This window comes from Ovis canadensis, chromosome 24 (assembly GCF_042477335.2).
Source record: "Ovis canadensis isolate MfBH-ARS-UI-01 breed Bighorn chromosome 24, ARS-UI_OviCan_v2, whole genome shotgun sequence".
Taxonomy (NCBI): Eukaryota; Metazoa; Chordata; class Mammalia; order Artiodactyla; family Bovidae; genus Ovis; species Ovis canadensis.
The window spans coordinates 39,014,209-39,028,199 of NC_091268.1; the positions used below are offsets into that span (position 1 = coordinate 39,014,209).

Below are 13,991 nucleotides of genomic sequence, written 5' to 3' on the forward strand. Positions count from 1 at the left end.
ATGACAAGGAGAAATGGAAGCAAGCCTGTGATTCGTGCAGTTTGAGGCATGGGCCCTATGAAGTGGCCAAGCTCTGTCTATCACTGAAGCTTCCCAAGTGCTTGGGCACCCTGGGATGGCACAGCAAATGAGATTTCTACAAATTCCCTGGATTCTATGCCAAACAGAAGCTTTTTGTTGCTCTCAGAATGGGTCGTATCAATGCCCATTGGAGAAGTCAGTTTGTGTGATGAAGGTCATTATATACAGAGTAGTATATGTGTTATGGAGTCTTCCCAGGTGGTTCAATAGTGAAGAATCTACCTGCAATACAAGAGACGTAAGTTCGATCCCTAGATCAAGAAGATCCCCTAGAGAAGGAAATGGCAACCCACTCCAGTTTGCTTGCCTGGGAGATCCCATGGACAGGGGAGTCTGGCACGCTACAGTCCATGGGGTCGCAGAGTCGGACACAACTTAGCGACTAAACAACAACATATGTATTAGGCAACCAATTATAGGTGTTTAGATTCGGAATTTAAGCAGGACTCGTCTTCTTCACTCACTCAACACACAGGCTTGTTGGCATCTACCATGTGCTATGTTATGCTAGCAGTAATAACAAGGGGGAACACTGACCAGTATTTGCACTGTGCTGGGCACCTTTTCCTGTGAACGAGGAAGAGGTGTTATTACACCCATTTCACAGATGATGAAACTGAGGTTCAAAGACATGAAACATGTTGCTCAAAGTGAGTTGTGGTTCAGAGATGGAACCCCAAAGTTGAACACTGAGTCACCCACCTTTGTCAGGATGCCCACCTGCTGACGAGCGTCTGAAGACGGTGATTGTGGACTCTGGAATCAAGTCAGCCCTCCATCAATGATTCCCCTCTCTGAAACTCGTGGACCTCTGTGAATCCTGAGACGCAAGGATTGGCCTCCTAGACTGTCTTGGCTATTTTAGAAGACGAAGGCTTCTTCAGGACAAGATCTCGATCTTCACTTTCTCTCTTGATCTCGGCACAGAGTTGGCACAAGAAGTGGCCAAATTAATGAAATGGTTTCCTGTCTTTTTCTTTCATAAATCCTAACATATCTGTATCTGACTGGCACTAGCTTTGAAACCACAAATATTCCTGAGATCTGGGTATGCTATTGTGTCCCACCATGGGGGTTGTGTGTCATTCAAAACTGGAACGCTTTCCTCTTTCTTCTCCAATTAGTTACATTCTTTGCCTTTCCTCGCCGCCTAGGCACCTCCTCCTCCTCCTTCCCCACTCCTTCCCTTTCTCTTGTCTTTCTTTCTCTTTCTTCTCCTTCCTAATCACCTTCATCCTTCCCTTCTCCTCTCTACCCCGTCTCCTCCCCTCTACCCACACTGTTTCTCTCAGCCCCTTCTCTCTCTTGGAGGCAGATGCAATTTTGTCTAAAAAGAGACTTCTGCCCACAACAGAGATGCTGCGTCTGAACCACAGGTCACTTTACAAAAATGGGAAACTCAGACTTCCCTGGCGGTCCAGTGGCTGGGAATCTGCCTGCCAATGCAGGGGACATGGGTTCCACCCCTGGTCTGGGAAGATTCCACACACCGCGGGGCAACTAAGCCTGTGCACCTAGAGCCTGAGGTTCACAACAAGAGAAGCCACCACAGTGAAAAGCCCGTGCACCACAATTGGAAAGGAGTCCCCGCTTGTTGCAACTACAGAAATTCCGTGTGCAGCAATGAAGACCTAGAGCCGCCAAAAATAATAAATAAATAAATAAATAATTTTTTTTTAAGTGGAAAATTCATGTGTATCCCTCAAGGAACTCGTGGTCTGTTGCCAAGCAGGTACTGTGCCTGCTTTATCATCACTGTATACTTGACATATTAAGCACCAGCAAAGCTGGATGTAATCAATGAGAGCATTTGTATTAGCAAAGCCCTTTCATGTTACAGGTCCAGAAACAGAAAAATCCCTGTCTTAAGCCCACTTGGCAAGTTAGTTCTTAAGTCAGAGCTGCCACTCAGGATCCCTTCTTTCTCAGCTTCAATTTGGCCCTTAGCCACATGGCCCTGGCAAAGGCTGCTTTTCTTGGGTCTTCTTTATAAGAAATGTGGTTTCCCAAGGGTTTGACTTTTTATCTTCAAGATTCCTAAAAGTTGACTTTGAAAAGTAGCATGAACTTCAACAGGATGAGGCAGAAAAGGGTCTAGTTCTGTGGTCCGGAGCAGGGTTTATTGTCTCTTGGACTCAGTTTCCACATCTCTGTAATGGGCTCAGGGATTCATATGGCACTGATGAGGTTGGGCCAGCATAATATGTGAAATTGCCTGGCTCAGTGCTGGGCAAGTAGCAGGTACCTGATTGACTTTCTAAGTTTCTTTCTTCATTGCAGAGGAGACAGCCCTGCCTCATGCCCTTGCTCTAACAAGCATTCTCTTGAGTTACAGTTTATCAGGAGGGCTCAGAACATATTGCTCATTTATGCACCATTTATCCCACTGGATAATGCATTTGGGAAAATGTGAGGTGCCTGTGTACATCTGATTCAGGCAAGGCACAAGCAGGCTCAGCTGCTGACCCTTCCAGAGAGAATGGACTCTACATCTTAACGGGTGATCACCTTCTCCCTCGGCATCCATGATGGTGTCCATTTGCTTCAATTGATGACACCCCAGAGAGAGATATCACAAATTAAACGATGGAGTTTGATCTGGCAAGAATTTCTGGGGCTTCTGGCCTGGGTTTTTGCAACTCCCAGTGGTGAGTCAGTGACAGCCCACCTTTACAACACATACAATGAGGCTTAAAATCCAGCTTTGCCATCTACCAGCAGTGTGACCTTGGGCCAGTCGTGTAACTTTGCTGAGCCTCTGTTGTTTGGTGAAACATTGCTAGGCAGTAACTAAGAGCTTGGGCTAATGTGCAGGATGGACCTGGGATTTGAATTGCAGTTCCACCTCTTGTGATTTTGGACTAACAGATTAATTTCGCTGAGTCTCAGTTTCCTGACCTCTGAAGTGGGGAGGATAGTAGTACCTTTTTGAGAAAGTTGTTTTAAAAATTCACAACTTTGGGAACGCATGTAAGAATTAAAGATTTTAAAATTTAAAAAATAAAAAACTATTAAAAAAATAAAAAAAATAAAAATAAAAATAAAAAATAAATAAAAATCAATTGTACATGGAAAAAAAATAATAAAAATAAAAATTCACAACTAATGTATTGAGAATCTGCTATCTGTGAGGCACTCTTTCAGATATTAACTCATATGCGTGGGTGCTAAGTCGCTTCAGTCGTTCAGACTGCAAACCTAGGGACTGTAACCTTGCAGTTTCCTCTGTCCATGGGATTCTCCAGACAAGAATACTGGGTTACCATGACCTCCTCCAGGGGAACTTCCCGACCCAGGGATCAAACCTGTGTCTCTTACATCTCCGGCATTGGCAGGCAGGTTCTTCACCACTAGCCCTACCGGGGAAGCCCATTAACTCATATAACCTTCCCCAAATCCCTAAGAAATAGGTGTTATCAGTATGACGGCTTTTTTTTTCCCCCCCAGATTATGCTACGGAGCCACAAAATATTAGGTTAGTAATTTGCCCAGAGTCGTACAGCTAATAACGTTACTGAACCAAACTTAGGTCCGCTTGCCCACCAAAAATAAAACTGACTTACTGACACCAGGTGCTGCTAGTTGTGGGGAAGGAAAATGCAACGCTTATTGCACAGCAGCACACAGGGAGTCCATGAGAGCTAGAGCCCCAAACACCCAAGCTCCCAGAGAGGTTTCAGGAAAGCATTTCTAAAGGCCAAGAGAAGGAAGGAGACCACAGGGTATGTGATCGCTTGTGCACAATTCTCTGATTGATGGTAAAGTATCAGCCAGTCAGATGGTGGCATCACAGGCGTTAATGTTACCAGGCCTTAGGCTCTGAGAAGCCTGGGGGCTGTGTGCTCATGGTTATCTAGTATTGATAACTAGATAACTAGTATTGATAGTTAACATCTAATTTGGCGGGAATTTTAGCATCTGTAAAACAACTCAGGAAATGTGCATCAGTTACTATTATCTAGGGACTTCAGAGAAGAGCTAAAGCAAAGGATATTGGGAGGGTCTGTCCTGGGAAGGGTCTGCTCTGTCATAGTAAGTGAATCCAGATTCGGTTCATCTGGAGTCTGTGCTTTTTAACCACCAGGCTGTAGAGCCCAGTGTCTGAAAGTGCTTGGAGACCTCGATCTGGTGTCAGAATTTGAACTCTCAGCCTCCAAACAGCACTTAGTAAACAGCATCTGATAACTACTGTGGGATCTCTGTTGTTAAAGTTGTTGTCCCAGATGGTGACCTGCATCCAGATGGGGCTTGTGCTCAGCCCAGTCCCCCCACCAGCAGAGCGGAGGTGGAGGAGCTTGGAGAGCGTGTTGGCTCGTGTCTCATAAACATTTGGCCCTGTGAGAGCAACTGCGTGATCTTGCGGGATGATTCTCGGCTTCCGGATGGTGTGTTGATGCCAATGTCACGGCTGCTCTGGGCACCCCAGATACTGTTAACAAGCCGTTCCAAGCACAGATGCAGTGTTTCCTCACCATATGGGCCATGCTGCAGTGCAGGGTGCTTCAGACAGGAGATGACGTGGAATTCAGAAACACTGAACCCCATGTACCAGAAACCCACTTAGAGGAGCCCTCCAAACTGCCCCAGTTCTCCTGACTTCCAAGGATCATCTTTCCATTCGTATGTCATTCATTCATTTGTCCAACAACCACACATCATTATGGGGCAGCTGCTGTGCAGTAGGGACTGTGTCAAGCACTGGGGATAGACAGGTGAATGACACATTGCCCAAGTCTTCCAGAAACTGAGCTTAGCCATGGAGGGCATGGGAACCAACCATATTATGGTGTTTGTGGTTCAGCTGCTTAGTCATGTCTAATTCTTTTGGGACCCCTGGGGCTGTAGTCCACCAAGCTCCTCTGTCCCTGGAATTTTCCAGGCTAGAATACTGGAGTGGGTTGCCATTTCCTTCTCTCATTATGACATTATCCTAACCATATGATGACATTATTTTAAGCTGTGTAACACAGAAAGTTATCAGGGACCCTGGAAATTCAAAGGAGTTGGTGAAAATCTTGGTGATGGAGCTAAATTTATTTTTGCACATCAGTGTCTAAACACTTCCTATTCAGGTGCATGCTTAGTCACTCAGTCATGTCCGACTCTTTGCAAGCCTTTTGAACTGTAGCTTACGAGGCTTCTCTGTCCGTAGAATTCTTCAGGCTAGAATCCTGGAGTGGGTTGCCATTTCCTCCTCCGGTGGATATTCCCGACTCAGGGATCAAACCCGTGTCTCCTGTGTCTCTTCAGAAGGACACCCCAGATAGGCAAAGGTCATGTCCCACCTTCTCCTAGTGAAGGTGAAGAGACTCTGACATCCCTTCACCCTGCTTTTCAGGCAAGTAGATTGTGAACATGTCATGTAAATGTCCACCTCCAACTGGAACCTCCCTTGAGTTTCAGACTCCAGTATCCACTCCTCCATGTGAGTATCTCAGATTACAAGTCCAAAATTAGACGTGGTTTCTTCCCCTGAAACTGGCTTGTTTTCCAGTGTTCTCCACTTTGATAAACTACTACTTAATCATCAGCTCAGGCCGACAGTCTTGGAGTCTTCTATGACACTCTCTTTTCACACACATCCCACCCATCCTAAAGGACTGTTGGCCCTACTTCTTAAAGACATCCCAATTCTGAACGCTACTTCCCAGGTTGCCCTCTCCATCTGCGGCCCTGTACCCTCATCTCCGACCTGCCCTCCAGCAATGGCCTCTTAGCAGGCAGTCTTCCTACTGCTCTTGCTACATACCTGTGTGTTCTCAGCAAAGCAGCTGGAGAAAGATCTCTGAAAATGTAAAGCTTATGTTCTCCTATTTCATGTTCTGCAATGGTTTCTCGTCACATATGGAATAAAACCCAGTGTCTTGCCCGTGGCCCATAAGAACCAGCACCCCCAACCTCATGGTCTTTTCCTCCACACCCCCTGGCCTTTTTTTCTTACTTCCTTACCTTTGCTCACTCCCCTCTGGCACGACTGGTCACCTCCCCATTCCTCAAGCACATAAAGATATGAGAGCAAGGGCAGAGTGAAATGTCAGATCCAGTCGAAAAGAACTTACCTAAAACCAGGAGAGAGAAGGAAAGTTGGGATGAAAAATTCCTGAGAAGGTAGAATTTTCAAATTATCCTGAGATAATTTTCAAAGCCCATGTGGGGAGGGGTTGGTCTCACACCTTAGAGAGCTGTCTCCTTTAGTTGTTTTTTTATTTTCTTTTTTTAGGAAGAGGGAGGCTCTATTTCTAGATGGAGAAATAGCTGGTATCTAGAAATACCTAGATAGATAGACAGACAGATATCTAGAAATATCTAGCTATTTCTAGGTAAAGAAATTGCTGCTGAAATAAGGACCCAGGTGAGTAGATTGATGAGGGGATAAGGGCTGAGAATTGGTGAGATTAGGGCAGCAAAACCTATCACAACAAAGCCTTAGAACAGGAGCCTAATGGCTTACTCATCTATTCACTCAACAGATATTTACCGAGCACATGCTATTTGTCAGGAGCTGGGGTAGATATTTGCTTGGCCGTTGAGCTTAGGAGCCAAGAATAAGCTCACCCAGTGAGACTTTGAAAAAGTATCTTCAGGTTCTGAGTCTGGTTCCTTCCTTGTAAAAGTGAAAAGTAATAATACCTGCTCTTTTGATCAAAATAGTTATTTACGTGATACTATAGAGAACTCTCCTTTTATCGGAGGTAGCAGTTATACTGGAAGCTCTGTGGGGGGAAGGGCCTCGTCTGTTGTGTTCACTAGTATATTGCCATTTATGGATGCGAGCATTTACGGAATGAATGAATGAATATAACTGATTCAGAATCTTTTTTGGAAAGGGGGGATGCTACTTCATTGATTTTGAGCATCTACTGGATACCTTGTTACTGGCAAAAATTCCTGTATATCTCACAAACAATAGTTGTATCTTTTTAAAAAATTGGAGTATAATTGCTTTACAACGCTGTGTTAGTTTCTGCAGTGACTCAGCTGTAAGTATACCTATATCCCCTCCCTCTCGGACCCACCTCCCACCCCCATCTCACCCCTCTAGAGTCGTCACAGCGCGCTGGGCGGAGCTGCCTGTGCTACGCAGCTGCTTCCCACTAGCTAGCTCTTTTACGCGTAACAGTGTATATATGTCAATTCCAACCTCCCAATTCATCCCACCGTCCCCTCCCCCCACCCCCTGTCCATATATCAGTCCTCTATGTCTGTGTAACTATTCCTGCCCTGGGAATAGGTTCATCTGTACCCTTTTTCTAGATTCCACAAATGAGACGGTTTTCCCATGTATGCCCCAAATGCGGGAACTCTCAAATGCATGGTGGTATCCATCTGTAACATGACAATCAAAGCCATTTAGGCATCTCTGTTCCCCACTCCTCTCTCTGTTGCCTTCTCTAGCCCCCTCCTCTCATGGCTGTTTGCATCGATCACTGAGCTAGGCACACACTTCCTTCCCTATATACACACTGGCTTGAAAAAGAAAAGTGAGTCGCTCAGTTGTGTCCAACTCTTTTCGACCCCATGGACTGTAGCCTGCCAGGCTCCTCTGTCCGTGGAATTCTCTAGGCAAGAATACTGGAGTGGGTTGCCATTCTCTCTTCCAGGGGATCTTCTCAATTCAGGGATCAAACCCAGGTCTCCCGCTTTGCAGGCAGATTCTTTACCATCTCAGCCATAAGGACTGGATACCGTTTTGTTTTTCTTTTTGCATTGATCACTGAACTAGGCACACACTTACTCCCCTATATACACTGGCTTACAGGATGGATACCATTTATCTCAGATGCTTCAGATAAAAAACTCAAGATCCACAAAGATCTTGACAGACTGCAGCAATTAGCTGAAGTGAAGGAGATGAATTTGAACGAGGTCAGTGTAAAGATAAACACTGAGCTCTAAGAAGTCAACAGCAGAGACCAGATGAGAAGAAAACCCTAGCAGCTTAATAATAAAAAAAAAGCAACAAAATAAAAGAGCAATGTATGTATACTGAGGGGCAAAATTCTGAAAAGGCCATGTATTAAAAATATCTATCTTTAGTATTTTTTACATCAACATTTATTTAGTATTTTTATACTATGACATGAGTTTCATAATTAAGAGAATCTCTTTAATTGGAATAAAAGTGGGATATCAGTATATTCCTTTACCTCCAGCTAAGCTAATAGCAGCTCCCCTGATCAGGAAGTATGACGATATGGGCTTGAATCAGAATATTCTTTTTTATTTTTCTATATCAGTTCCTTAGTTTCCATGTTGTTCAACTTTTCCATTTGGTTAAACATAAATATTTTCTCCTTACTCTTCTCTAATAATTGCTGTCCCAATGATAGTGTGCCCCTGGCTTAAGCTTTTAAAATTCTGGCATTCGTTGGACACAATTCAAAGTGAATCACCTGTATTATCTTCTCGACAGTCCTATAAAAGAGGGACTCTTATTAACCCTGGGCTTCCCTGGTGGTTCGGACAGTAATGACTCTGCCTGCAATGCAGGAGATCCAAGTTCACTCCTTAGGTCAGGATGATTCCCCTGGAGAAGGGAATGGCTACCCACTCCAGTATTCTTGCCTGGAGAATTCCACGGACAGAGGAGCCTGGGGGGCTACAGTCCATAGGGTCACAAAGAGTCAGTCATGAGTAAGTGACTAACACTTTCACTTATTAACCCTATATTTTGGATGAGGAAATGGAGAGTCAGAGTGGTTTGTGAAAGTGAAAGTGGCTCAGTTGTATTTGACTCTTTGTGACCCCAGGGACCATGCAGTTCATGGAATTCTCCAGCCCAGAATACTGGAGTGAGTAGCCTTTCCCTTCTCCAGGGGATCTTCCCAACCCAGGGGTCAAACCCAAGTCTCCCTCATTGTCGGCAGATTCTTTACCAGCTGAGCCACAAGGGAAGCCCAAGAATACTGGTTGGTTTAGTCACTTCATCAAGGCAATATGGGTAGTCAGAACTCTGAAATCAGACAAGTGTGACTCCCCCAAAACTATGTTCCTTAGCACTGTCCCTCCAAGCAACATAATTAAGTCTGACGAAAACCAAAGAGACACACAAGTGTGAAGACGTTTGAAACACTGGGGAGATGATGTCTGTTCGAGATGAGTATGATTACTTATGGCCAGAGCTATTGCTTTGATCTGAAAACTGCTCACTGCCCAATCATGATACCCAAACGACATCAAACTCCGTGTGACTATCTCTGCATTAGACAAGAGGCACATTCCTCTTGCCTAATAAAAGTGCTTGCCGAGAAAGCTCAAAACCCAGTAGCAATTAATTATTGACAGAGCATGTGAATTAGAGATAAAAGAAAAGTCATTCTTTCTCCACACAGGCGATAGTAAATAAATTTAATTATGGTAGGGGAAGCTGAGGGATCTTCGTCTGTATTAAGTTTTATTAGCTGAGACATTTAAAAGCGTGTCATCATAACAAAGAGGTCTTGTGTAATCCTAAATGTACCACTTTGGTGCAAGGCTCAGAAGTGAATAGACTTTAATGGAGTACAAGATGGCAGATGGCCTGCTGTACCAACAGGTATAGAACGGGTTTATCGTCAATTAACTTTAGTCCACATACGCCTACAGAAAATTGACTGTATAATAGGATCTTGAGCCTCATTTTCTCATTGATACACCGGCCACATTGGTATTGGAGGACCAATAGCATCAAACTCCTTTAGTCCCTTGAAGCTCCCAAGTAAGACAAGGCCACTGTGAAGGTGAACAGGGATGGAGGGATGGGTTTGAGAAGCAACCCTGGGAAGGAAACCAAGAGATATGGGACCTGGTGTGCGATCTATCGGGCTTCTCCAGTGGCTCAGCGGTAAAGAATCCCCCTGCAATGCAGGAAACACAGGAGATGTGGGTTCAATCCCTGGGTTGGAAATATCCCCTGGAGGAGGCCATGGCAACCCACTCCAGTATTCTTGCCTGGAGAATCCCATGGATAGAGGGGACTGGTGGGCTGCAGTCCAATGCACAAAGAGTCAGACACGTCTGAAGCAACTGAGCACACACTCGTGGGACCTATCGTGGCCTTACTGAGCAAACTTGGGAGCCAAGAAGGAAGAAATCCCATGTATGAAACCAGTCTGTGCCAGATGTTGTCACACTCTATGTCACAATAATGATATATGTCATTCATTTCATTCTCAGCTGAACTTGAGGTAAGTTTCAGGATTTTGAAGATGAAGATAGTAAGGCTCAGGGATGTGATTCAACTTGCTGAAGTCACAAAACCTGCCTGATTCCCAGTCTCTGGGCTTCATTTTCCGCATTTGCATAAAGACACCTTTGGACTAGGTTGGACGATTGTGTGTTTAGTCGCTCAGCCGTATACAACTCACTTGCTACCCCGCGAACTGTAGCCCATCAGGCTCCTCTGTCCATGGGATTTCCCAGGCAAGAATACTCAAGTGGGTTGCCATTTCCTTCTCCAGGGAATCTTCCTGACCTGGGAATTGAACTCGAGTCTCCTGCATTTCAGGCAGATTCTTTACCACGGAACCACCACGGAAACCCTTTGGCTAGGTTTGTTGTTGTTCAGTTGCTCAGTTATATCTGACTCTTTGCAACCCCACGGACTACAGCACACCTGGCTTCCCTGTCCTTCACCATTTCCCAGAGCTTGCTCAAACTCACGTCCATTGAGTCGGTGATACCATTCAACCATCTCATCCTCTATTGTCTCCTTCTCCTCCTGCCTTCTATCTTCCCCAGCATCAGGGTCTTTTCCAGTGAGTCAACTCTTCACATCAGGTGGCCAAAGTATTGGAGCTTCAGCTTCAGCATCAGTCCTTCCAGTGAATATTCAGGGTCGATTTCCTTTAGGATTGATTGGTTTGATCTCCTTGCAGTCCAAGGGACTCTCAATCGTCTTCTCCAAAACCACAGTTTGAAAGCACCAATTCTTTGGCACCCAGCCTTCTTTATAGTCCAACTCTCACATCCATATGTGACTACTGCAAAAACCATGGCTTTGACGAGATGGACCTTTTCATCTAGGTTAGGGGTCAGCAGATGACATCTTAAAGGGCCAGTTAGAAAATATGTTCAGATTTGCATGTGATATGGTCTCTGTTTGCAGCTATTCAGCTCTGCTGATGTAGATGCAGAAAGCAGCCACAGACTTTACAGAAAGGAATGAGTGGCCATGTTCCAATGACAATTTATATATGAGCATTGAAATGTGAACATACAATTTTCATGTGCCACAAAGCATTAGTCTTATTATTTTTGCTTTTCCCCCATCTGAACTACAGTCAACGGGGTTGCAAAGAGTAGGATATGACTGAGTGACTTTCACTTTCACTTCACTTTAAAGATGAGAAGTCATTCTTACCTGTGGGCCATACAAAAACAGCAGGCAGGTAGTAGTTTGCCCACCCTTAGGCTAGATCACCTCTGAGATCTTGCTGAGCTCAGACACTTTCTGAAAGCCACTACAACAATCCTATCCTTGATTTATTAAGCTCTTACACATGCCAGCTTCTGTGCTAAATGCTTTAAAAGCATTATCTCCTTTAATCCTTTTACAACCATGTGAAGTAGGTGCTATCATTATCTTTATTTCAGAGATTATAAAACTAATACACAGAGAAATTAAGAGTCCAACTAGGTTAAACATAACTGGCAAGAGATAGAGCTGCAATTTAAACGCCAGGTGTGTAACATTCCCAAGGATGAATGCACAAGCTTTTTGCTGCCTTTTATGAAAATACTTTAATCAGAACTGTAGTGGGACATATAGTCTAAAAAGGGCTTTTCTGGTGGTTCAGATGGTAAAGAATCTGCCTGCAGTGTAGAAGACCCATCTTCAATTTCTGGGGCAGGAAGATCTCCTGCAGAAGGGAATGGCTACCCACTCCAATATTTTTGCCTGGAGAATTCCATGGACAGAGGAGCTCGGGGGTCTATAGTCCATGGGGTCGCAAAGAGTCAGACACAACTGAGCAAATAACATGTCTAAAAAGAACTTCCGAGTGTATATGAATTTTATTTGGTAGCTCCCCCATTGAGCTGTTTATATATGTTTCACGGGACAAGTTCAGTTATTTCTGGATACGAATAACCACTCTTTTGTTTTCCTTCTTCTTCTAGAAATGTGATGCCCAAGACTTTGGATGGACAGTTAACCATGGAGAAGACGCCAAGTTACTTTGTGACAAACGAGGCTCCCAAGCGCATCCACTCCATGGCCAAGGACATCAAACTCATCGTGGTGGTGAGGAACCCCGTGACCAGGGCCATCTCCGACTACACCCAGACACTGTCAAAGAAACCCGAGATCCCCACCTTCGAAGTGCTGGCCTTCAAAAATCGGACCCTAGGGCTGATCGACGCCTCCTGGAGCGCCATTCGAATAGGGATCTATGCTCTGCATCTGGAAAACTGGCTCCAGTATTTCCCCCTCTCTCAGATCCTCTTCGTCAGCGGTGAGCGACTCATAGTGGACCCCGCCGGGGAAATGGCCAAAGTACAGGATTTTCTAGGCCTCAAGCGTGTTGTGACTGAGAAACATTTCTATTTCAACAAAACCAAGGGGTTCCCTTGCTTAAAGAAGCCAGAAGACAGCAGTGCCCCCAGGTGCTTAGGCAAGAGCAAGGGTCGGACTCATCCTCGCATTGACCCGGATGTGATCCACAGACTGCGGAAGTTCTACAAACCCTTCAACATGATGTTTTACCAAATGACTGGTCAAGATTTCCAGTGGGAACAGGAAGAGGGTGATAAATGAGGCTCACGATGTGGTGGGAAGGCTGGCAAGTGGCTAGGGAGGCTCCTGACCCGAGTCCTGAATCCCCCAGGGTCTGCAGCCTCAGCCTTGCTGGGGTGCCAAGTAGATCTCCTTCTTTGTCCAGTCAGGATTGCTTCCAAGGCTGTTGGCTTAAGCAGAGAGATGGATCCCCTGGCATGCTGATAGGGTACCAGGCCTGCCTGGGTAGCAGCATCTGGTTGACCAGCTGGCCACCAGAATCCACTGCTAATTCTTGTCTTCTGCTGGTTAATCCAGTCTGAAGACAGGATAAATAGCTGTCAAGGTCAGATACAGTGCCATGAATGTTTGTTTAAATGATAAGGAAGAAGGGAAGGTCTACTTTGGGCAGGGGCCTCTCACTTTAATTTGAGAAGCCCAAGTTCTAGCCCCATATCTGGCAAAGGCCCCTTGCTCGATCAACCTCTGCTTTGGCATTTCGCCAGAATACTAATTGTGGCTGCTTGCTCCAGAACTCCTAGGGAGCAAGACCCTCCCTCTTAAGGTGTCTCAAGCCTTCTCCTTAAAGGTCTCATCCTACAACCCTTTGACTTCCTCACTCCTCATCTGATGAAGGCAGAGGCATGCACGTTCCTCACCAAAAAAAAAAAAAAAAAAAAAAGCTGACATCCCTGGAAGCCTTCCTTCTAAGAGCCTTCGAAGGGCAGTTGGGTCCCTCTCTTCATGAGTATCCTGGGTGGTAAAGAAGCTTAGCCTAGGCCCTCCTTAGAATCAGGCTCACAGGACTGCTCTAGAACAAGGGAGTTGCAGCCGAGCCCAGAGCTCTGAGGTTGGGAAAGATGAAGCCATCTCTGGGAGTGAAAAAAGAAAACCAGTCTTCTTGGTGGGAGGTCTCCATCTCTGAGACCCTCAGCAGCATGGATGTGAGACAAGCTATTGGAGGGACTCTGTCTTTTAGGGTCCCCAGAGGGGCAGGGACCAGAGAGCTGGCATGTCTTTTGTCATGAATAACCTTTAGCAACCCAACCCACAGGGGATTGATCACCATCTCTCTCTTTGTCCCACCATCTCCCCTTCGTGGTCGTCTCATGCTTCGTTTGCTCGATTCAGAGATGGCATATATTGGGGCAGCAACAAGAAGGCTGACTCCTTTTGTCAGACCCAGTGTCAGGGGCTAGGGGAGGGTAAGGGCTGT

At 45.4% G+C, this 13,991-nt stretch overlaps 1 protein-coding gene across 1 annotated transcript in view; it reads left to right on the top strand.

Annotated features, from left to right (window-relative positions):
* The window catches only part of HS3ST4 (heparan sulfate-glucosamine 3-sulfotransferase 4), a 479,360-nt gene extending 466,543 nt beyond the window's left edge, over positions 1–12,817 (top strand). Inside the window, exon 2 of the mRNA XM_069570383.1 lies at positions 12,181–12,817. Within this exon, the coding sequence (XP_069426484.1) occupies positions 12,181–12,817 (637 nt within the window). The remainder of the gene's footprint in view (positions 1–12,180) is intronic.
* The last annotated feature ends 1,174 nt before the right edge of the window (positions 12,818–13,991 follow it).